The sequence below is a fragment of the Lathamus discolor genome, chromosome 6 (genome assembly GCF_037157495.1).
Source record: "Lathamus discolor isolate bLatDis1 chromosome 6, bLatDis1.hap1, whole genome shotgun sequence".
In the NCBI taxonomy this organism is placed as follows: domain Eukaryota; kingdom Metazoa; phylum Chordata; class Aves; order Psittaciformes; family Psittacidae; genus Lathamus; species Lathamus discolor.
The window spans coordinates 19,461,634-19,484,598 of NC_088889.1; the positions used below are offsets into that span (position 1 = coordinate 19,461,634).

Consider the following 22,965-nt stretch of genomic DNA (forward strand, 5'->3'; position numbering starts at 1 on the left):
TCTCACTGAGCCTCTCTACTACCAGCTTTATCCCAGCTACTGCTGTGGCAGCCCCTGGTCCTCTCTGCAGCATCCTCAGGCCCTGTGTGGAAGGCAGGGGGTTGGCGAGCTGGCTGACCACCCTTCCAAGGGTGCTGTCCCCTTTTTCTCCATCTGCACACAAGCTGGCAGGGAAGAAGTAACTGGCTGTGTGTGGTTTTCTCGCCCAGGGTGACCTGGAACACATCTGCAAAGCTCTCCAAAGTAGCAGGAATGTGCTCCGTTAGGACATGATTCATCCTGCATACCGCATGGGTGGCTGCTCAGGGAGAATTTTGACATTTGCATACATTGAGACTTTCCACTTCTCGGTTGCCTTCAAACCCCTGCACTTTTTCTGGTGGAACACACAGGGCTGCACAGGAACCCCCATCCTGGAGGGGATCGCTCCCGGCTGGAGCTGACCCAGCAGGGGCAGTTCTCCCCTTGGCTGCATCATGGGGCAGAATGAGAGAAGCAGCTGCTTACAGACAGATTGAAGGACGGCTTTAGACCTTCAGCCCCTGCTCCAAGCAAAGTCGGGACAGAGCTGCTGTCCAGGGGTTGACTGGGAATTTTGGTATCTGCAGGGCAAGAATATATCAGTCCTACTGCTGGGGTAAAACCAAAGCGTTGCAAAGGGAAGCTCTATGAACAGGACTGAGTCATGAGTGCTGCTTCTGGGAAGGAAAAGGAGTTGGGCAACGAGGCAATTCTCTCTCTCTACCTTAGGGCTGCTCCTGCTTAACTGGATTTACCTTGGCAGCTGCAGAGTGCGAGCGGGGTCAACCCCAGGCGAGAGGTGAGCGATGTTCCCAGGGCTGGGGGCTGCTTCCTGCACTTTGCCACCCAGACTGCTGTCAGCAGTGCTGCATGGAGCCACCGGGATGTGGCTGGGTTAACTGGGAAAGACGGAGGAATGGTGAATAATGGTATGGAAAGGTAATGTCTTAAGTGATTAAAAATATAATTGGCATATACAACTGGATCTATTTTAAAAAATTAATCTCAGAGACCTGATCTTGCTTCTTATGGCCTAAATACAATTTAAGGGGTGAAAGGGTGGCATGTGCAGGCTGTTAAGTATCTCTACTGTAAATGTACAGTACATATGTACAGGTTCATGTGCGTGAACTTACTGCTATTCATTTTGGCACCAAAACCGTAACTAGGCAATCCTGGTACTTGGAGCACAGATCTAAAGTAATGTAGTAATGTGTTTAAATCCTTTAATATTGAGGTAACGTAAAACTTCAGGCTGTTCTCAAAAGGCTGTCAAAACCAAGTCTGATACCAAATGCAACGTTTTAATAAAGTTTTTTAAACAACATAGATCTAGCAGATAGGAATTTATCTACCCCAGAAGAAACCCTGATGTAGAAAGTATCCCAATGCCATAGAAGTCATGAGTAAATATTGACTCGTCCTAACTAGTAGGTGGAAACATATTTCAATAGTATCTATCTAATTATGGTATAAATTTGTTTTAGGACACAGATTTAATAGCTAGGTTTGATACAAAATATAAGGTTAATGTTTTTTAATTTAGTATTTTAGAAGCAAAGTTAGGCTTTGCCAAAATCCACTCAACAGAAAATCTCATTCCAGTTTAAGTAGGCTTTTGACCAACTTCCTGGTGAGCAGATATTTCTAGTGGCCATCGCCTTCATGATGAGTTCTTCAAAACCACCTCTACCTCAGATTGATTTTCTAATACCCAATTCAAAACCCCACATTGTAGGCAAACAGAAATATTTACACAAGGTGTGTATAAATATAAAGTTTATTCAGTATAGTGTTTAGAAAAATAAGTTCACATCATCTCAGAATACAAATAAAACACTTAATTGTCCAGGCACAAACCCCTATTACAGTACAACAAACATACATACTTTAGATCTCTTTGGTTGGGTAATTAAGCACAGATATGTTTGATGACACACTCTGGGGTGGCATCACCTAACAGTGCAGTAAAGTCTTCTGATTACTCCCTCCTCTAATGCGTACATTCTGCTTAAATTTTATATTTGTTGTAAGGCACAATAAACCCATATCGCAGAAATAACTGGTTAGTTCTGGACAAACAGTACATGCAGCAGAAGAACAAACATCCTCTGAATGTGAATCCTGAAAGTCAGAAGATTCACCCCTTCCTTGAGTTCAGAAATTCAAGAAGCTACTTTTAAACTATATGAAACATACAGGTAAGGTATAAAATATCCTTCAAGATAATAACTGCTAGGAGATACAGGAAGACTTCGGGTCTCCTTGCTTGCAAAATGTCATTACCTTTGTTTCCAGAGTTATAAAATTACTATTCTTTATGAGATGCTTCTCGATCACAAGCACTCATGCCCCGGAGTCCTACACACATATTTCATATGAAAATGGAGGGATGCACCTTCCTGGTTGTTCATCTGCCCTTGCTAAGAAAGATGCTCAGGCACTGGTTCCTGTACACACTGGCCAAATTCTACCCTGCTTTATTTAACTGAAAACAGTTATTGAGGTGAATTTGCAGGATTTGAATTAAAAATCTGTCCATTATTGTCATTAATCTGGGACTGACAGTAATAACAATAAAGATGGTTCCAGACTTATTTTTGGGTGAAGTAGCTTTCTGAATGCCTCTTCCTGAATCCACAGGTAGGGTAAAGCAGTAAATGAAAGAGGTATATGCTTTGATAGACCATGATCATTCAGTTATAACTGTCTGAGTGTCAGCCTTGTGCACTGGTTCATACTGCCACCATGTACTGGGTCAAATCCATCCCTGATCCAACCCCAGTGAAATGAATGGACCGTATTCTCAGCTGGTGTGAAAGAATATGAAAGTCAAAGGAACTGTGATAGTTCAGCCCAGCTGAAGACTTGGCTGATAGCTGTCTGTGACTTATGTGGCTGAAATGTTCTTTTAGGTAAGACCACAGGAATAATGTTGCAAATAGTCCAGAAAGAGCGCCCAATTTAAGTTATTTCTGGCTCCCTGCAAAGCTCTGGGTGAAACAGAGGCAGCTTTAATTAGAAGTAGTAAAGAGTAAAGGGTTTTCTAACACCATGTTTTGTAGCATTTGCTTAAACTTTAAGCATCTTTTTCAAAGCTGAATCTGGGACCACAGAAGTAGCAGAAATTGGCAATGTTTCCTGTTAGATTTCCAGTGGACTTACAAATTGCAAACATACATGAAGCTGAAATGATTCTTTATTCTCATCTGTAACAGAGGGAGTGAGTGAGGGAGGAGAAGGAACACATATGCCAGATAGACACACCTTCCATTTAAACAACAGAATGTGTTAATAAGGACTGTCTGTTGAACTTGGACACTCACTGCCATTTATGTGTGTGGGTGATGAGCATCCATACCCTCTAAACAGCATCCATACCCCCTAAACACCATGTAAAATCCTCAGTTTGGGGACCAGTGGAGCAATGCCTTATTTACAGCAGCCAAAGATCCAGCCCCAGATGCTTTTAGGGGCTTTGTGTACTGTCTATTTAGAGCAGTTAGCCTGCTTGCTTGAGGGCCACATAATAAAAACTGACCCTTATTTTACAGTAGGAGTAAAACTACTATTTAAATATCTATTTTAAAAACACTGTACCGTGCAATGAGTCTTTATATTGTGCATATGTACCTGCAGAAAACATAAGGTTATAACTACCTTAATCTGGAGGGAATGACACTTATTTTCACTGGGAGAAATAAAAAGTAAAACTTAATAATAAGTTACTTGATATCTGGAAGACTAGAATAGAATAATCTTACTTTGCCCCAAACCACAGCCTTTATGTACATCCTCCACTCCCACTGAAGAGTGGGAAGTCTCCTATTAGAAGTACCAAACACTCCAAAATGCACATCACTGTAACAACGTACACAGTTTTCATGTCAACTGTGCTGCAAAGCCATGGAATTCAGAGGCTCAGTAACAACAAATGCAAAGGAGGAAAATAAAATAAAATAAAAAGTAACAGGTACTGGCGGAACACCACAGTCTTTTCAGTTACGAGACCAGATCACATTAATAACTGACTGCTCTGAAATGCTCTCTAGCTTGCCTCCAAAGATAGTCTGAGCTTCACAGACCAAACATAAAGCCAGAAACAAGTCCTTCAGAGCCACACATATGCTCTCCATTAACATGACAACGATACATGGTCCTTCCAATTTTCCAAATAGTTGCACAAATCCACGCAAAGCAGCTACTGTTATTGTCATCATCATCACCTTAGTTTTATGTGTGAAGAAGAGGTGGGAAGCAGATTGCTCATGCTGGAACCCAGCAAACAGATAAACAAGCAGAGCAGAGAGGAGAACTCTGGTCTATCTGGGTCCCTGCTCACGCGGAGATCCCCTGAATGTCAAGGGAAATTGTGCCAGGGGAAAATACAGCTCCATGTTCTGCTTGTGATAATCTCCACTTTAAAGCACTTGCCTTAAACACTCTTTTTGCTTGGGAGCACGTGGGGACAGCCAACTGCTAATGGGCTGTTTCTGTTTGCAGAGCATCAGTGACTTGGTACAGCTGCACAGTGCACCCCTTGCAAACTTGCTCTTCTCCTTCCCTGTACTTTTCCCTGCAGCCCTTGGTTCTGGCTTGCAGCATGGACTCCAGTGCTTACTAACGGAGCTCAGACTCAAGGTTCCACAGAATACCTTGCACGCTGCATTCAATATAGTGCAAAACAATAGCGAGGATACCTATGCCATGCTCACGGTGCACAGAAAAAAAACATTCCTCAAAGACTTTCCACAGAACCAGTTAACAACCAAGACAGAAAAAGACTGGGATGTACTACCTATCCTTTTTCCTTGCAGTTTTTCTTTTTGTCCTTTACAGTGATCTTGTTTTGTCCTGAGCCTGATTCAGAACCCACAGAAGCTTATGAAAACATATTCCATTGCTTTCCAAAAACTTCAGACCAGGCCCCTGATGAAGATGAATACATGCTTTAGTTACCGTATATATTCACATTAGAATAAAAAATAATAAAACAAAACCACAAAGATTAACAGCATGTCATTTTCATACATCTGCATTCTTATTATTATTTTAAAGCTTAAGGATGTGCTTTTCCATGCTACAAAAACTCCTCTGGAGGAAAGGTAAGATCTGTTTGACCTGCCCATAGCCTGCCTGCTCCTGTGTCCCTGGCAAAGCACAAAGATGCAAAAGGAGAGGGGACCCATTGCCAGCCAAGCTGAGACCATGGCTGCTCCCACGAGCCCTTTGGGCAGCTGCAGTTCCCACCATCAGCCCCCATGCTGCTTTTTCTGGAAGATTATATAAATGCACACTTGAGTGCACTCCTGGATGGAGGCCTGCTTGCCTGAAGAGCAGCTGAAGCCCTCCCACACAGGCTTTTTGGCCAGTGGGTCCATGTAGACAATGGGGCTACCTACCCTGGCCTACCCATCCAAAGTTTCCTGCTCAGCTGCCCAAGGCTGGAGCCAAGACCTCTCCCTTGGCATGATGGCTCTGCTCATGGTGCCTCTCTGGACTCCTCCTGCCCTGCTGACGTGGTGCAGAAGGACCTATCTTTGGCTCTCTGCACTACTAGCAAATGTCACCCACGATGACTGAAAGACTTAAAACTCTTCTTACTCGTGCAAGCAGGGGCACTGAAGTCAGCGGGTCTACTTGCAGAAGTAAGGCATCATTTGGCCCTGAGGACGGATATTTGCAAGTCAGTGTTTTTATTCCTCCTGCCACTGTGCTTTAGTAACAAAGATAAGGCCACTAGGAAGAAAGGCACATGGAATTCTGTAAAAAATACACAAAAAGGTTCAACTAATTTGCAAATTACTAACAAAACAAACAAAAAACCCCTGAACACAAAGACAGAGGGGGTAGAGACAGGGGCCTCCTGGGTTTGTGAGACTGGGAGTTCATTTTCTAGTGTCAGTGTGATTAACATTTTACTTTTACAGTCTATTGCTTGAAAAACTACAAAAAGTAAAACCTTGTCAGAAACAACTACGCTTACTTCCTGCTCAAACAATAAAAATAAATTAAACAGCCAGAAAATATTTTCCTTTTCAATGCACTGTGTCTAAATTGAAAGGGAACATAGACCATAAATAAAATCCATTGTAATTGTACTAATTTTAAAAAAAGTCTCCTTTATAAGAAATGAAACAATATTTACATTCACACTGGAAAGAAAGCTTCCGAGTTGCATAATTAGAGTTTCAAATGCTGTTTTTTCTGGTGCACTAACAAAACGCTAGCTGTAGCACTTACAAACCTGCAAATGTTTGATGCAAGATTTTTGGTTTTAACGCAAGTCTGCTGGAAAAAAGCAAACACACCAGTAACAATATTATTGATGATTTTGTTTCACTTCTTAACCTCAAACAACATAAAAGCCGGCAAGGTATCGTCTTAGAGTTCCTTAGAAATTTCTCAATGCCCATGAACTAGAAGTAAACAGCAAAAATGACTGCATTATTTCTACCTTTTGGAGCGAGATTCGTGTTTTCTATCTAATGGCAGGAGTGTATACTTACTGTTGAGAGTATGTTGTACTGTGGAGAGTTTAGTTAAATTATCAGGGTAGTATCTTGTAGTCAAACTACCCATTCGTTCAGTACTTGCTCTGACATTTCCTTTCTCCTTTAATCCGCTTAAAAGAGAACACTGCACGCAAACCAAGTGCGGCAACCTAATTCCATCGCTGGAGATTCCTCTGTACATTGATGCAGATCACTTAAGTGTTCCTCTGTATTCTTTAAATGAAAAAAAACCCCAACCACCAAACAACAACAAAAAAACCCAACAAAAAAGAACCCCACCTGGTGTTCGTTAGGGCCTCAACAGGAGACTTATCTATTAAAGACAGAAAGCAGGGGAAAAAATGTTACAAGTCTTGCATATCTTCATCCATCTGAACTGTCTGCAGTTTGGCAAGTTCTTTTTTGTCTGTTTCCAGTTCTTCACAAACCGTGTCAACGATGTTACTCATAACATACTTGGATTTTGAATCCAGCATCATTAAATTGCCAGTTGACTTGCTCTCAGCATTAGGTAAGAAATTCTCTTTGACGTCAGGTACGGCTTGCAGAACTAACCTGTGCTCTCTGACAAAATCTTGATGTACTTGTGCGGAGGGGTGGCTGACACGGTCTCCACTTGTAGAAACTATTTCTCCAAGTGTGGGCTGTGCTGTAGAAATCGACAACAAATCTTGACTGGTAATGAGGGAACAGTTCTGAAGGGTTGCATAGTTAGTGTTGCTGATGGATATCACTGTAGAGGTACTGGTCACGGGTGATGACATGGACTGGCTCTCCGAGATACCAGAGTTCAGTTCTGCAGCATTTAAAAGAGTAGGTGGTGTGAGGGAAAAATTATGTGAAGGTGTTACATTCACTAATGAGGAGGCCAGGGACTGGAGTCCTCCGCTGGATATATTTTCAGAAGACATGTTTACATTTAGTTGCGTACTCTGACTGACTGGCATCAACTGAGAAAACACAAGGCTTCTTTCCAGTCCTTCTTGCTTGACAGAGCCTACTGCCTGGCCTGAATTGGGAACTGTATAAACGACTGCGCTTGGAGTGAGGGGACTGAAAAAAACCTTTCCTTGCTGCACTGTTGAAGATTCAGTCGTAAAAGTTCCCCCATCAGACGTGCTGGGACTTACTGAAACATTACCTAGAAGAACGGAAGCAAAAGAAAGGAAAACAAAGATTATAGTTTGCAGACAGTTGTGGAGACATCTTGGTCTTTTTTTATGTTTGTAGGACATACATACGCTATTATGTCATGCAGCACAGAATCGTGTTGTTTGTAACAGGTGAAAGAAAATCTGGTACGAAGAAATAAAAACTGTTACTAGAAACTGCTTTTAGAAAGAAATTAAAAAAAAAAAAAGAAGAAAAAGGGTTCTTGTATATTAGGTATCTTTCAGGCTCTCATTAACGGGCAAACAGTCCTCAGCCATGTGATTAAAATGAACGTGCTTTGGCCTTCACTAGTTGCCACCACTCAATTTCTATCTAAAAATAGAAGCATGAAAGGCTATTAAAGATAGTTCAGTGACAGACTACAGCTTGTGTGTGGGAACTTGAGGCACATCACGTGAAATTCACTATTGCTGGGCAGAACCTACCTGAGCCAACCTGCAGAGAAAACAACAAAACCCAGTAACTTCTATCTGGCTAACAAGGCAGTCCATCAAGCACTCGGAGGTATTGCCTTTCATCTCACTTTATCACTTATTTCTAAAAGCCTAACCCTACCACATCCATCATGCTGTGTAAAAATCACACAGCAACTGCCTACCCTTTCTGAAAGCCACAGCGCTGCCTGCGTGATGCTGTAGCTAGCCAAAGCAAGAAGAGGTGGCCAGAGATGACCCCAAGTTGGTTTTACTGGATATGCCATCTAAGTTGCCATTATAATCATTCCAGAAATAAGACATGCTGGCTCTTGGTACTGGGTCCCAGTTCAAACACCTCCCTCTCACAAAAGCAGTTTAATTATAATTTTAAGAGGCAGTTGGAGACACTTAAAGTTTTTAGAACACTACTGAAGATAAATTTCTTCCCTGGAAAATATTTTAGCTCCCTATTAATTTACGGTAATCGATGATTTTTTGGAAGATATGACTTGTGTAAACCAGAGCAGAAGTGAGGCAGTTTGAAGTTACCTGGTGATATCATTTATTGTACCTTACTTAAATATCCTGCAGCACACTGCAGTTGGACTAAACAGCCAGCTATCCATCCATCTTGTACTAAGAAAACCAAAAAGAAATCAAAGCAGCAAATATGGGTCTTGACTTTTCTCTCCACCAGACTAGATGTATGGTGGATCATTCACCAGTGGGAAATGGTTATTTTTAACAACAGGGAAAATATTCAGAGGGGCTCTTACTATGAATCTTATGACTTTTAAACACAATAGCTCCCCGTTACTTAAGGGACAGAACTTACTTTCTCACTTTTTCTGGCTGTCAGTTTATGCCTGCCAGTATTCAGACTAAATGTCTTCTTTTTTCCGTCCTGGTTAAGCTATGTACCAGTAACTTCCAGTGACTGTGTCACATTTTAGGATGTAACAATGGTGCATCCATTTAAAATGTGTTTGTACACCTTCAGTGCTCCTTCCCATATCATAGCAAGAATCACTGGCTCTCTATACATATTTAATTCAAATAAGCTAATGTGAGCACAGTTTCATTTTCATTATAGTACTCACAGCTCCTGAAAGTAGACAGATTCATTCAAGTTTAATCATTTTCATAACCAAAGATATTGTGGCTAATGAGTAACAAAGCTGTTTGGTTGTGCTTTATATATAACCTGCTTCGTAAGAAGGATCCCAGAACTAGGCTTGTGCCCCTGGAATTCTTCCTGGCTGGCTACAAGTTTCAGTCTATCATATGTTAAGACAAACTCTAAAGCAAACTTGGGGAGGAGCCTGCACACTTGGCACGTGAACCTGCGATGACATATTTCCCTTGGACTGAACGCAGTTCTATCCAAATGCCCTCGCATTTCGTATCTATGAGCTATTGCTTATTTCTATTGTTTCCCTGCAGTTCGATCTTTCTTAATTAGAGGACAGAAAATGTACCAGCATTAACTGTTTGGTCATGTTGTATCTACAGTCATTGAAAATTTGCTTCTATGAAATGCTTTGGTTAAAAGAAAAAAAAAAAAAAGAAAACCAACAAAACAAACCAAAAAGCCAAAACAACCACCAGAATAACAACGATGGTAACAATTTCCAGCTGCTGCAATTTTAATTTTTGTGAGCCTTCTCATTAAAAGAATTCAGTGGCAAATGGGAAATATTTTGAATTACTGAAACGTGTAAAATTTACAGATATTTGTGAAGACCGGTATCACAGACTTCTGAGAACAGCATGAGATGAAAGGGGTGTAAATTACCAGACCTCCTTCTCTGCTCTTCCAAGAGGAGCTCAGCCTCATGTCACAGTCTGCTCATGAGCATAACCCGCTATAAAGGAAGTCAAAAGGTATCTTTTGATGTACTGTGTGTAGCCATGGTTGAGATTCAATCCTAGTACCTTGGAGGAAGTGTACCACAGCTTCTAAAATGCTAAGTGTGCCTGATTCCAACTTGTTCTCATACCTTTTATTGTAAGAGACAAAACTTTTACCTTGTGAAGCTGCCACAGAAACAGGAGGCAGCTGCAGAGAAGAAAAACCAATGCTTCCATTCAGCAGCTGGCCATTTGTTCCTGAATTGGGGATCTGGACAATGCCATACTGGTTTATTTGGACAGGAGCAGTAAAAGTAACTACAGAGCCTCCATCTTGTGAAGCAGCAGTTTGTACGCTTTCCCTTTTCACCTCTGAGCTTGGTATCAATCCCGGGAATGAGACTGGGATGTTGCTGGGGCTGAAGGTGGCTGCTGCGGTATTGGGGACCGAAGCTTGAAGGAGTTTGAAGTCCTTAACATCTTCTGATGAAGATGACAGTATATCAGTAATGGATACCCCGTTGCTCACAACACTTGATGTGGTTTTGGGCGAATTTAAGGTAACAGTCTGCGAAGCCCCCACGCTGAGTCCATTGAGAATGACACCATTGGGTCCCTGAAGAAAAGAGCTACCATTGAGAAAGACGGGAGAGGTACTGGCAGGCACGAGGTTTCCATTCAACAAGACACCAGATGAGCTCAAGGCTATTTTAGTGTTTCCAAGCTGCTGCATGTAGACGGGCTCCATGTGGCCAGGAAGGCTGAGGCTGGTAACGCCATCAGATGAGCTGGAGAGCGGATGGGGAGATAAATCCTCCTGCCCCTTACTGGACTCATCTTCTGTGCTAGGGTTGCCATCTGACTCACTATGGGAAAAGATGGAGAGATGACATTGCATTACAACGGCGTGCCGGCAAGCTCTGCAGCAAGGAGGGCAACTTGCTTTGATACAGTTTGTGCGAGTTTTCCCAAAGAGGTGGGTTTTATTTTGTTTTGCCTTGCCACTTTTAAACGAATTTCAAGTCAACGGGAAGGTTTCTTAGAAAAGGGCAAACCAAACTTTCACTTAAGAGAAACTTTTCAGCCTGGGTTATGAACTTGTAAATAAATCTCTCTCCCCCCGCCCCGCCCCATCCGATCCGGGCGACCGAAGGGGGCTGCCTCGGGCCTCCCTGCGCCGGCCCAGCGTGCCCACACGTGTGAGAAGGGCCGCAGCCATTTGGTAAATCCCCGGGCGGCACCAGCGGGAGGTGAGAGCCAGCAGGCCTGGAAGCGCCGCCCGACCCCGGGCCCCCGCCACCCCAGCCCGGGGGCAGGCCCGGCCGCCTCGGGCTGTGCAGGGGCCGGTGGTGCTGGTGGGCGGTCTTTGTGCCGCGCCCCGCGGGCCGCCCCGGCCCCGCCGAGCCCCTCCGCCCGGGGCTGCGCCGGGTGGATGTTTCCCGACTGGTCCGCCCTCCGCTGCATTTTTCGGTCGCTCCCTCCCCCTCGGCGCTCGCCCTTTGAAGCGTCCCGCGGAGAGGGGGCCGCGGCGGCACAATCGCGCCCTTGGTTGAGAAATGCCTTGGGGCCCTCCGCCGCTTTCTTCCCTCCTTTCCTCCCTTCTCCCTTCCTCCCCCCTCCCTTCCCGTCCCTGCCCCGGGAGGAAGGAGGGGGGCGGGAGCGGGGAGGTCACCTCCACCTGCCTGCCTCGCGGCGCCGAGCCCCCGCCGCGGCCCCTCCGCCAGCGGGGAGGGACACACGAGGGGGAGCGCGGGCTCCCGGGCGCGGGCGGCGCGGGGCCGGGCGGGGGAGGCTCTCTGGCCCCGCGGGGAGCGAGCGGCAGCGGGGCTGGAGGCAGAGGCCTGCGGCGGGCCGAGCTCGGCAGAGCCGGCGCTGAGGCCCGGCGCGGCCGGCCCCGCTCCCCCGCTGAAACCCGAGCCCGGCCCGCTCCCGAGTCAGGTTTCAAAACAGAGCGAGCGGCGGGACCCCACACCCCCGCGCGCCCTGCGCCCGCGTCAATGATTAACTCTGTCAGCGCGACAGCTAAATGCAAACGAGGAGTGGGGGGACACGAACGCTGCCCCCCTCCCGTCCCGTCCCGTCCCGTCCCGTGGCGGAGCCCGCCGCGCCGCCGGTGTCCGTGGGCTCCCGGGCCGGGGGAAGGGACGCGGCGCGGGGCGGTGAAGGGGGCGGCGGGGCTGGGAAGTTTCCCCGCGCGGTCTCGGCGCGGCTCGCGTGCCTGCGTGCCCGGGCCGGGTGGGTGTGTGGGAGCGAGGGAGCGGGGAGGAGGAAGGAGGGGAGGACGAGGCGCACTGAAGGTAAGCGCCATGTTTGCAAGGGAAGAAAGAGCCGGGAGAGGGAAGGCAGGCGGAGAGGGGGCGGGGAGGAAAGTTTGCCCTCACCTTTTGGACTGGGTCTCGGAAGGGTTGCGGTCCCGCTGCCTGCGGTTCTTGAACCAGTTGCTGACCTGGGTGAGGGACAGCCCGGTGATCTTGGCCAGGTTGCGCTTCTCGGCAGGCGAAGGGTACCGGTTCTGCTTGTAGAGCTCCTTCAGCGCGTTACGGGACTTCTCCTTGAAGCAGTAGACGGTCTCCTCGCCGTCCCAAATCGTCCTAGGCAGAGGGTATTTCCTCCGCAGCCTGTACTTGTCCACCGCCCCCAGGGGTCTGCCCCGGGCTCGCTCCGCCTCGGTGTAGCGAGCCTTGTACCAGAGCTCCTGCAGGAGCGGGTGGTTGGAGGAGTCGAAGTTGTGGCTCTCCAGGATGCTGTAGAGCTCGGCGTAGATGCCCTGGTGGAAAGCCACCAGCGCCCGGGCTTTCATTAGGCTCTCGTTGCCACGTAGCAGATCGCTCGGGGGCAAAGACCATAGGAACCTGGCCAGGCGGTCCAGGTTCCCACCTTGCTGCAGGGCTTCGCAGACGCAGGCGACGTGGTCCGGGGAGAAAGCCAGGGGGGTCTGCGAGGAGGAGGAAGAAGAAGAAGAAGAAGAGGGAGAGGAGGCAGCGTGGTGATTCCTGGTCAGGAGTTCCGTGTGGAGCAGTACCTGGTCCGCGGTTGCCTCCTCCGCGGCGGCGGCTGAGCCAGTATGCTCCATGGGGAACGGGGCCGCAGCGGGAGGGGGCGGCGGCGGCGGCGCCGTGTTGAGGGCTCCAGCCGCGGCCCCGTCGGGGGACACCTTGCTGGCTTCAGAGAGGATTTCCATCACATTTTCCTGCTTGATCTCCACCGCGCTCGTGATCTCGTCCGTGGAGGAGGCAGAAGACATACTTCGGTTTGGGGTTTTTTTTTTTTTCCTCTTTTTTTTTCTTCCCCCCGTCCCCTTCTCCCCCCTTCCTATCTCTCTGTAAAGTCCACTCCTCCTCCTGCTCTCGGCCCGCTCTAGCCGATCAGGTTTCCTCCCGGCCACGCAATAACCATTAAAGATAGCTGCTATAGCAAAGTAATATAAACGGGCTCCTCTCCGCAGCTCCCCCCAACGTGACTCCCAGCCCCGCTGCAATACTATATGGCACCGCAGCCTGCTGGCCCGGCCGCGCCCGCCCATTGGCTGCGCCGCGCCGGGGGGCGGGGGCTCCCGCGTCTCCAGGGCAACCGTCAATCAAGCGGACCCGCTCCGCTCCTCTGCCCCCTCCCCACGTCCACCTGGGGAGCGGTGCCCCGCTGCAGGGGCGGCCCGCGGGCGAAGGGAGGCGGGCGGTGGCCGTGGGCCTCCTCACCTGTGCCGCCCGGCCTCTGGTGGGGAGAATCCAAACTCTCAGGGGCAAGGCGGTGGTGACCCGGGGTGAGGCTCGGCACCTCGGCCTCCTGTTGATTATTCATGACGGGGGAGGGCTCCCACCCGGTTACAGCCGGAGCTCTCGGGGCAGAACAGATCGCTCCCCCGCCCCAGCGCCAGGCAGGTACTGCCTGGTGCAGCTTGTACCTGCTTGGCCCAGCCGCCGCGGCCTTCCCTGCCGCCGGCTGGCTCTGCCTGGCCGTGGTCGTGGCCGGGAGGGGTGCGGAGCGGGGCGGGCCGGGCCGGGCCCCACGGCAGGCGGAACGAGCCGGGCGGCGGGCTGTGCCGGCGGGCCCCTTTGGCAGAGGCACGGCGCGGCGGAAGGCGGAAGGCCCGGATGGAGGCAGCGGGAGGGGAGGCGGGGGGGAGGCAGAGGGAGGCGGCTGCAGCCATGGCCATGGATATGGATGACCTGGGCTGCCCGCGGTGCAAGACCACCAAGTACCGCAACCCCTCCTTGAAGCTGATGGTGAACGTCTGCGGACACACGCTGTGAGTGAGGCCGCCGTCCCGTCCCGGGGGCACCGGAGGGAAGTGGCCGTGGTGAGGGAAGAGGGGAAAGGCTTCCCGGCCTGGGCACGGGGGTGGTGCCGGGCGGCGGGGCCTGGAGGAACGGCCGCTCCCCAGGCCGGTCTGGGGGTGATCCCAGCCCAGCGGGGCGGTTGCGCGGCGACACGGGCCCCCGTTTGCCTCTCCATGCGGGAGCGTCGTGGCCAGCGGTTGGGCTTCGGGCCGGGGGCCGGATCGCGGTGTGGGTGGGTCTGAAGCGTTGTTTTCGGCTGCATCTGTAGTGAAATGCCACGGGGGAGGGCAACACATAGTACTCGGCTCCTGTCCCGAAGAGGTGTGGGGTTCGGGCTGCGAAATCGGAAACGTGGCGAAAAATATTTTTCTCATCAACGTAAAAACTTCTTGCTTGTATCTAGTACAGTGTTTGTGTAATTAAGGAGGAAGAAAAAAGAGGGGTTTTGTTTGTTTGTTTGTTCGTTTTTCTGGCATGTGAATTCTCCTGATGAGTTATGTTTTGTCTGAAGGTCTGATGCTGGTTTAAATGATTGGAAAATCCCCCTGTGAACCTCTGCTGATGGTGCTGTTTACTCATTCGTTGTTCTTTTTTTTTTTTCTTTATTTTCAACTAGAGTCATAACTTTTTTTCTCTTTCCCCAAAAATGAACGCTTAGATAATTCCCACCACAGGCTCTAACTGATGTAAGTCACACGTAGTTTGAACTCTCACATCTGGACATTTTCCTTGGTTGGTGTGGAAGTTTTAAAGGATCTGCTCTTAAGTTCTTTCCAGATACGCGCAGTAGAAGACTCCTACTGCAGTGCCTGTTTATATTTTTAAACTGCGCATGAATTGCATACAAAAGATGCAGCCTGAAAGCTTTATTGAAGTTGACGTAAGTGTTGCCAAGTGAACTGGATTGCAGCAAAGGATTTGTGCAATTTTCTTAGAAAAAAACGTTAGTTTTCATTTGGTCCTGTTCTCTACAGCCACACAAGCACTTCTGCTGCCACGAGTGAAGGTGTGTGGGAGAGTCCAGATGGTTTCCTGGTAGTGGTGGTGTAGGAGAGGTCTGCGTCAGTAGTGCTCCTTTGGTGACAGTGATGCTGGCTGCATGGAAGAGCAGCTTTAGCTGGAGTTCAGAAGCTTTTAGACAAGGCTGTGCAGCTTTAAAATGATGCCTTTATCTTGTATTTCAGTGAAGATCAAAGGGGTAGTGGTCTTGATGATCTTCTGCTTTCAAGCTCCTCTAGAGCCACTTCCAGCAGAGGACAGCATGTTTCAGTTTGCTCTCCTGCTTTGGTTCTCAGTGTTTTGTTTTTTTTGTAGCTGAGCTTTGCTTGAGAAAATTAGTCATATTTTGTGCTGTACTGGTTCCAACTGCTGACACAGTATTTGAGGTTGATATCTTTGTCTAGGTTTCCTTGTGTCTTCTCAGCTGCACGAAGACTGGCTCTGCTTGCCCCAGCTCTTGTTTGCACTTCTGCATTTGGCAAATGTTTTATCCAACACTGAATTGCTAGTCTGGATCCATGTAGCCCTGGGTTGAGGCAGCTAGTGTCTCTGCAGGGTGCTTGCTGGGAAAGAGCTACCAGATTGACAGGCCCACCCAGATGGACTTTACCTGGACACAGCAAGGTCTTCTTAGTCCCTCCTTTACCTTCACGGCAAAGGGTGTCTGCAGCTGAGCATCACTGCTTTAAAGCATATGTGTGTGGGTAAAGCTGAAGTCACTATGTAAGTAAGATCACTGGATTTCTTTGGTTTTGTTGTGATTAAGGGTTCTCCATCTTGATACGGTTCTAGTGTGTCACCTTTACTCTGTAATATCCTTGCAATACCTCCTTTAGGTATTGTGTTTTTATTATTGCTTCCATATGATGTTACAGACCCTTCGTGCTGGAAGTGATTTCTTTGTAATGGTCAATAAATTCTTGTAATAAATAATCTGGAAGCTGGAAGCTGAGATGAGGCACCTGTGAATGAAGTATGAGGGGAAAAGTGGAGGTAATTGACATTTGTTCTGTCATAAATTCACTGTGTTTCAGGTGTAAGGAAGGAGTATTTGACTAGTTCTCAAAGCAAAGGAGCTAACATAAGTTTCTGATGAAGATTTACCCTTCCTAGGCAACCTATTCGAGTAATTTGCTGCTCTTGCCATTAAAAATCCTAATTTCTAATCTAAATTTATTTTGTTAATGTAAGCATTTGGGAATTCTGACGTGTTTTATACACCTTGTGAACTCTTTATTACATGTTTTCTGCAGGAATGTGTCACATGTTTTAGGGGCTTTCTCTTTGGTGTTTTCGACACTTAAGAAATCCTGTTCTTTCAGTCTCTTGAGTGATTTTTATTTCTTATTTTTACATTTGTGGGCTGTTCTCATTGATTTTTTTGAGGTTTTTTTCCACTGGGTTTGATTTTTTTCTGGAGCACTGGAACTGGACAGAGTGCTCTGAGTCGTTAGTACAAGAGGCAGAGTCAAAATTATTTCATATGCTTTTCATATGATATCTGCATTTCATACATCTCAGTAAGGCAATGAGTCTTTAAAGATTTTTTTATTTTTTGCCTGTGTGATGTATGTGATTTATGTTTAGCATAAACACCGGATTCTTTAGCACTTTACTGCTCAGTATATTTACAGGTAGAACAGTGTTTATATTTGCCTTCACTGTGCTGTTACAGGGGCTGATTAGTCTTACTGTTTTGCTCTGTCAAACTACATACTGCTTCAGGTGACTTTTGCACTTGCTTCGAGTCGCTTTGGATTCTAAGTCCTTCCATCCAAGTGATTGTAACTGTTCCAAATTATCCTCTGCTGACTGAAAAAAAACCAAACTTTTCTGTCCTGGTATTTTCCAATGGATAATTTATGGACAAGATGTTTTTCGAGAGATTTTTCAAGTTGTTGTGTGCAGCTATAAGAAATCAAACCGAGGAAGAGCAAAATACGGAGTTGCTTGCAGTAAATGGCCTACCTTTCCCCCCCTCCCCCAAGTTACTTTTTATAACAGTGGGGAATGCTGAAAGGTTATAGCCATGTGAATGGCCTTGCTACCTATTTTCTCTCTGACTGAAAAAAGAGCCAAGTTTTCTCAAGGTTTGGGTTTCTAATCATCTCTCAGTCCTTCAGTATGTACTGTATTTGTTTAGATTATATGACTGTCAATTTAAGACTGTCAAGAGTCCAGTTAAACCAAAACTGTGTTGCCTCTAGTTGCTCTTTTGCTACCTACATGGTTACTGTGTCATTGGAAGAAATTATATTCTTTTGATATGATTTATGTGTGGGATCTTACCTGCTTCGTTATCTGAAATATGCCGGAGATAAGTTGTTTGTCTGGTTATTTGTTTCAGCATCTTTCCAGGGACTGATGGTATCCCTGACTGGTCCGTGTTTCACTGTGTAGTTGGTTAATTGCTCTTCTGTGCAGGTGCTTTTGCCTTTCTTCACGCTGTTGGAGCTTAATGCAGAGAGGAGAGATGATCTTTGATAACTGCCTTTGTCAGTTTTCAAAGGGTAAATATTATGTTTATCAGATTTGAAAAACTTGAAGTACTCTCTCTTTACTGTGACACCTGAATATAGTCCATAGGTTTATGGAAGCTTCTTGTCTGCAGAAGCATATTGCCTTTATCATGCTTTCTGTTTAAAGTTTGCTGATAAACATGTATGGGGAAATTTCAGAGCCTTGACTTTGTTGTCTTGGGAATTTTGGAGCTATTCTCTAATGCATTTCCCAGTTCTGGCTTGTGTTCTTGCTCCTTTTGCTGTGATGTGAGTTACATTGGCCAGTTAATCCGTTTTAGTGAATGAAGATCAATGCAGAAAATGCCACAAGTGCTTTGACATCATCTGTTAGAGATTTTCCTTCCCATTGAACAGTGAGTTAATGCACTCCTACTTTAACTGCTCTTTCACTGCAGACGTTGTGAAGGAATATTTTCATGTCACCTTTGATATTGCCTGCCGGTAGTTTCATTACTGGTGCTTTGACCTTTCTAATTTTGTGAACTGTGCTGTATGCTTACTAAAGGGACCTTCAGTGATTTGATTTGCACTTGTGTGAAATCTCTTGAATTTCAAATCATTTAAGAGCCTGTACTTAGTTGCGATGATTTGTCAGTAAGCTTCACATCTTTCTCTGAGGTTTCAGATAGCTTCTGGTCTTACCGTTAGTTAATTTTCTTTATTTTGTGGTTCTCTGTTTTGCTCTTCTGAAGAATTGTGAGAGTTACCTTTTTATGCCTTCTGTCAGCCAAGTTGTTTCCACTTTCATGTTCTTAGCCAGTTCCTCCCCTTTGGTTAGAATTAAACTAGAAGAGCCTTCCTTTTATTGTGTTTCTTCTTTCTCTTACTTTTTTTTTCTTTTTTTCCTTCTCATCTCCTACATAAACAAAGTTAATCTCAAAGCATTTGAGAACTTGTTGGGCGACGTATGTCCTGTTTATTCCTTCTTTTTTGGTGGGTGTCTGCAGTGAAGGTTCCGCTTGCTACAAAGTCCTGTGCTTTGGAGGTTTGGAAGTTAATTCTTCTCTTCTGTGCATTAATTTAATTCTCTCTCATCTCAGGTAGATCCTGTGTGTTACAGAGTGCCTGTGCTGGCCTCATCTTGCTGTGACCTCGGTCCTGCCAATACATTCATTATGGAGCTCAGCACCACATATGCACATAGCACTTCTCCTCCCTTGTCCTTTGTATATCTTCCTGTGTCAATGTGCTTGACCCGATGTTAGAAGAGCTCGCAGTGGCTTTCTCCTAATGCTGCATGTTTGCCATGTTCAGTTCCTCTGTGGTCAGTGGGGCTCTGGAATGTGTTCATGTCCGCTTGTGGCAGAGCAGGGGTCAGTGCACTGATAAGCACAGCAGTGCTGCAGTGAAGATAAGCTGTAGGCAGATGAGTGTGAGAGGATGAAATTGGACGTTGGGTCTCAGTTGTAAACATCCTTCAGGTTGGGCTTCCATTGCAGTTTATTCTAAGAGAACCATGCCAAGCCTTACAATTATGTTTTTTATTTTTTTTTTTAATTCTTTTCCCCCAGGGCTTTCTTCTTAGTATTTTGTTTTCCTTGGTTATTGCTTCCTGACCAGTATCTCCAAAAGTGTATTACCATGTGTTTTTGGCATTGGAGTAATGTTGAATAAGCCTTTTCCACTATAAATCTTCCCTGTCAGTGGAAGGGAGGATGATAAATTAGCAGTTAAAAGTTGTTCTAGGATGGGACTTAGTATGGAAATGTTCAGTTCAAGAATAATGAATGCCTTTTAAAGTTTATTTTCTCAAGTATAACTGAGGTTCAAGGCATTGGATACTTGGCTTTAAAGATGCTTTTGTGCAGGGGAAAGTGTGTCTATGAAGCAATGCTTGATAGAAGTTCTGCAACACATTAGTTTCTAAGGTGCACTGATGGCTTTGCCTTCTTTTAAAAGTTCACTCTCAGGAATTATAGTCAGAAGTCTTTGTGCATGCATGATGGTTTTTGATTATTCACACAATTCCTAGTGTCTTTTCTGAGCATACAGATGCTGGGTGCGTGCTTGCCAATGAAGCTGTAATCCACCTGGCTTCATTTGAGACCGTGAATTATCTCTTACTCTCCCTGCTTGGGTTTCATGGCCTGTGTTAAGTTTTAGGGGGCAGATTAAGCATATCCCTCTGATTTACTTGCATAAAGAGGAAAGGAAATGCATCCACTGAAAACTGCCTTAAAAGAATGTTAAGGTTGTTACTGCAAACAGGATTGGATAAAGAAATTTACTGTTGGTTGTAAACTTAGACCATATGGTCTCCAACAATCAGACACAAAAGTCTTAGGTGAAAAAGGTAGTTAACTGGGGTTGCTGGTTCAGCTTTGTTGTCCCCCTGCCTGCTGTAGGGAGGAGAAAGGAAATGGGTACATAAAGCTTTTTCTTAGGAGCCAGTCCTGCTGCTGCAGCTACCTGTAGAGAGAGGAAACATGAATGTCTGCAGACCAGCAAAAGAAAAGAAACTCTTTCCTCACTAGTGTCATGCCAGCTGTTGTGTTGCCTCTGGAAAGCATCTTTCCCAGGCTTGATATGTCTGGGAGACAGGACACGGGTGCCAGAGCAGCCTCCCCAAAAAACTGACAGGCTTGATTTCAGCTGCTGCCAGTGTGGTTTGTTCGTGTGCTGCTGCAGTCTTAGATGGTAGTTAATGAACTTGCTCTATAACTATCTTGTTTGTCTTTTTCCTGTCTACAAGAGACTTACGGAAAGGTGTCAAGGCTCCTTATTAAGATGTCATTTGTGCCTTCCTTTTCCCAGAGGGAGATGTGTTTGTTTCTTGCCTTATTTGTTAATAAGGCTTCAAAATGAAGACAACATAAAAACGCTTACTATCTCTAGGCCCAGCTTTGCGTTGCTCAGGGGAGGTATCAGTTCACTGAGTTGTGTTGTGGGGATTCTGTAATCTGCCCTGCACCCTGTTACATATATTCCAAGGATTCATTAGGGGGTAATTGCGTCCTCTGAGTTACCTTTATTGCCGTGCTAACGGCTGCTAAAATGAAGAAAACAGAGGTTTAATTATTTGCTTATTTATTTTAATGTTAGGTGCATTTGGAGTTTTGCGGCTGTCAAGTTCCCCAGGAGCTGGAAATAGGCACATCCCTGGTGGATTTTGGGGAGTGGGGACTCATGCCAGTGTATGGAGCTGGAGTTGTTGGAAAAAAGTTTGGAATCTTGTTTAATCTCCTTCCAAGTGAAAGGATCACTTGGCTTCCTACTGCATTCTTCTCTGCAGTGTGGTTCAAGAAAATGCCTTTCTTCTGAGATGGGGGGAAGCCCTGGAGGTTGTGGAAAGTAAAATAAAACTGTGTTTTAGCCAAGTAAGTTTGAGTGAAGTATTCCAACTAGAGGTAGGCAGTGTGAGGATCTGTCAGACCTGTAACTTTTAACTTGAGCATGTGGGAATTAGGTGCTTAAATATGTATTTGAAATTTATTTGGCAAGCTTTTTTCTTAAGAAAATATCTTAAATGCAAGATATACAAGGACAGTGATAGTGTATTTAAGGCTGTCATTTGCAATGTAAAGATTGGCTGTGATGTATATGATTTTTAATCGTATTTTGTTAATACAAAAGTGGGATGTGGGCTTATGAGTACAAACAGTATGAGTAGTGAACCACAGAAATGTGGATGCAGGAGTCGTGAACAGGCACAAGGGAAAGAGCCGCTAGGCCCTGGTATTTACTGGACTCATGCAGGAGCTAACTCGTGCTAACTCATGGTACTTACTGGACTCATAGAGTTTACTAACCTGGCAGAAAATGAGAAGCTTTTTTGGTAAGTTAATGTGATGGTGTTTGTACAGGACTAGTGAGTTGAAGTGGCTTGTGAATAGTTAGGCATCAGAGATGGTGCAAGAAAACCTGGAGGAACATGCATCCACAAGTAAGGTAAGGACAGGGTTGAAGGAAGACACAATGTTGATTTAGCTTGCCCCATTTTGTGAAGCTGCATGCTTAAAAAGCTGGCTTCTCTGGAAGAGCAAGTGCTCTGTTTTGTCTTTTGGCTTGTTTTTTGCTGCTTTTGCAATATCACATCTCAAATTAGATTCCTAGGTGGTAGATCCTTACTTGCATGAAAAGTATAAGTAATCTTGGTAGACTAAAGCAGATAAATACATACAGCTAAAAATCTCAACCAGAACAGGGACTTGGTGTGGTCCTAAATGTGGCTACTTTACTTTGGCAAGATAAGTAATGAAAAACAGGTAATTAATTCCAAGTGATTTACATCTCAGAGAATTCTCTTTGTTTCTTATCTGTGAGTTGGGAGACGCATCAGGGAAGTTTTTTTACTCTTTTGTCAGATGTACCAGTTAGGTTAACTGGTGCTTGTGATGAAGCAAAATTACTTTTTAAAAAGTGGAATAATGTATTCCCTCAGAAAGAAGACTTTTCCCTGACTTCTTGGGGAATAAAAATCGAGGGCATCTTTCTTCTTTGTCTTCTTGTTTTATTCTTTGTCTGTTTTTATTAATTTGGATTAGATGCTCTTTGGGCTCTGTTCCATCCCATTACTCTTCCAGAGTCTCTCCAAGTTAGTCGTGGGAGGTGATTAAACTATTGCTGAAATACCCAAGAGGTTATTTCCTCTACCATCCGGTTTTGACAGTGAATATTTACTTTAAACTTTGGCTCTGAATCATGATCTTAATACTTCTGATGAAGTGGTGTTAATGCCTCAGTTATTATCATTCTTTTGTTTTAAAGCTGACGTGTTTAGAAAATCTTCTCTTTTCTCTGTTGAGATATCAGTTGTCATGTCTGCTTAGTAATACTTCTTGTCTGCTTAGCAAAGCTTGCAGAGTTCAACTCTTCATTCCTGACAAGTACTTTTCGGAAATTGAAGTTGTGGTTCTGCTGTGAGATGTAACCTTGGCAAAAGGAAAGCTATTGTTTATACCCTGGGATCTCCAATTAGTCAACTGAAAAGTAAATTCTTTTTCTTTGATTCTGAAAATTCTGTCTGGCTAAATGTGCAGCCTGGGATCCTGAAAATGGATATGGGGTTTGGGTGCCCAGCTTGAGGAGTCTGCAAACATGCCCAGCCCTTTTCGTTGGGTAAATGCTTACCAAAGTAGAGTTGAATGTGGTAGAAGTCCAGCATGGGAATGACTGGTCCAACATAGGTGTGGTAAATCTCTATGTCTAAAATAAGTGCTTCTCAAAAAGATGGCAAACATGATAACCTTTT

The 22,965-nt window shown here is 45.5% G+C and overlaps 2 protein-coding genes across 7 annotated transcripts in view; one reads left to right on the plus strand and one right to left on the minus strand.

Annotated features, from left to right (window-relative positions):
• Nucleotides 1-761: 761 nt before the first annotated feature.
• LOC136017999 (homeobox protein SIX4-like) lies at nucleotides 762-13,416 on the minus strand. 4 transcript variants are annotated; one of them, XR_010614183.1, is made up of 4 exons: nucleotides 12,358-13,416; nucleotides 10,154-10,842; nucleotides 6,531-7,677; nucleotides 762-920 (listed from the first exon to the last, which is right to left on the minus strand). XR_010614183.1 is itself a non-coding variant. In XM_065686827.1 (3 exons), the coding sequence occupies exons 1-3, from the start codon at nucleotides 13,218-13,220 to the stop codon at nucleotides 6,881-6,883; spliced, it is 2,349 nt and encodes a 782-aa protein (XP_065542899.1). In that variant the 5' UTR covers nucleotides 13,221-13,416; the 3' UTR covers nucleotides 1,784-6,880. The 4 variants fall into 4 exon arrangements, 1 of the variants encoding a protein (XP_065542899.1); XR_010614182.1 differs by lacking the exon at nucleotides 762-920 and adding an exon at nucleotides 1,784-4,950; XR_010614181.1 differs by lacking the exon at nucleotides 762-920 and adding an exon at nucleotides 1,784-4,950 and having other exon boundaries at nucleotides 5,626-7,677.
• Nucleotides 13,417-14,059: 643 nt separating this feature from the next.
• Nucleotides 14,060-22,965, plus strand: part of MNAT1 (MNAT1 component of CDK activating kinase) — a 123,860-nt gene continuing 114,954 nt past the window's right edge. The window contains exon 1 of one of the 3 annotated variants that reach the window (XM_065686836.1): nucleotides 14,060-14,222. In XM_065686836.1, the coding sequence (XP_065542908.1) occupies nucleotides 14,068-14,222 (155 nt within the window). In that variant the 5' untranslated portion in view covers nucleotides 14,060-14,067. The remainder of the gene's footprint in view (nucleotides 14,223-22,965) is intronic. The other 2 variants (XM_065686835.1, XM_065686837.1) reach the window with 2 other exon arrangements.

Excerpts from the sequence above, each read along its gene's own strand:
- LOC136017999 (XM_065686827.1), bottom strand. The coding sequence starts at position 13,220 with ATGTCTTCTGCCTCCTCCACGGACGAGATCACGAGCGCGGTGGAGATC. Across the intron at positions 10,843-12,357 it reads TCCGAGACCCAGTCCAAAAG|TGAGTCAGATGGCAACCCTA; the intron begins GTGAGGGCAAAC and ends CTTTTCCCATAG. Across the intron at positions 7,678-10,153 it reads TTCTGTGGCAGCTTCACAAG|GTAATGTTTCAGTAAGTCCC; the intron begins GTAAAAGTTTTG and ends CCGTTCTTCTAG.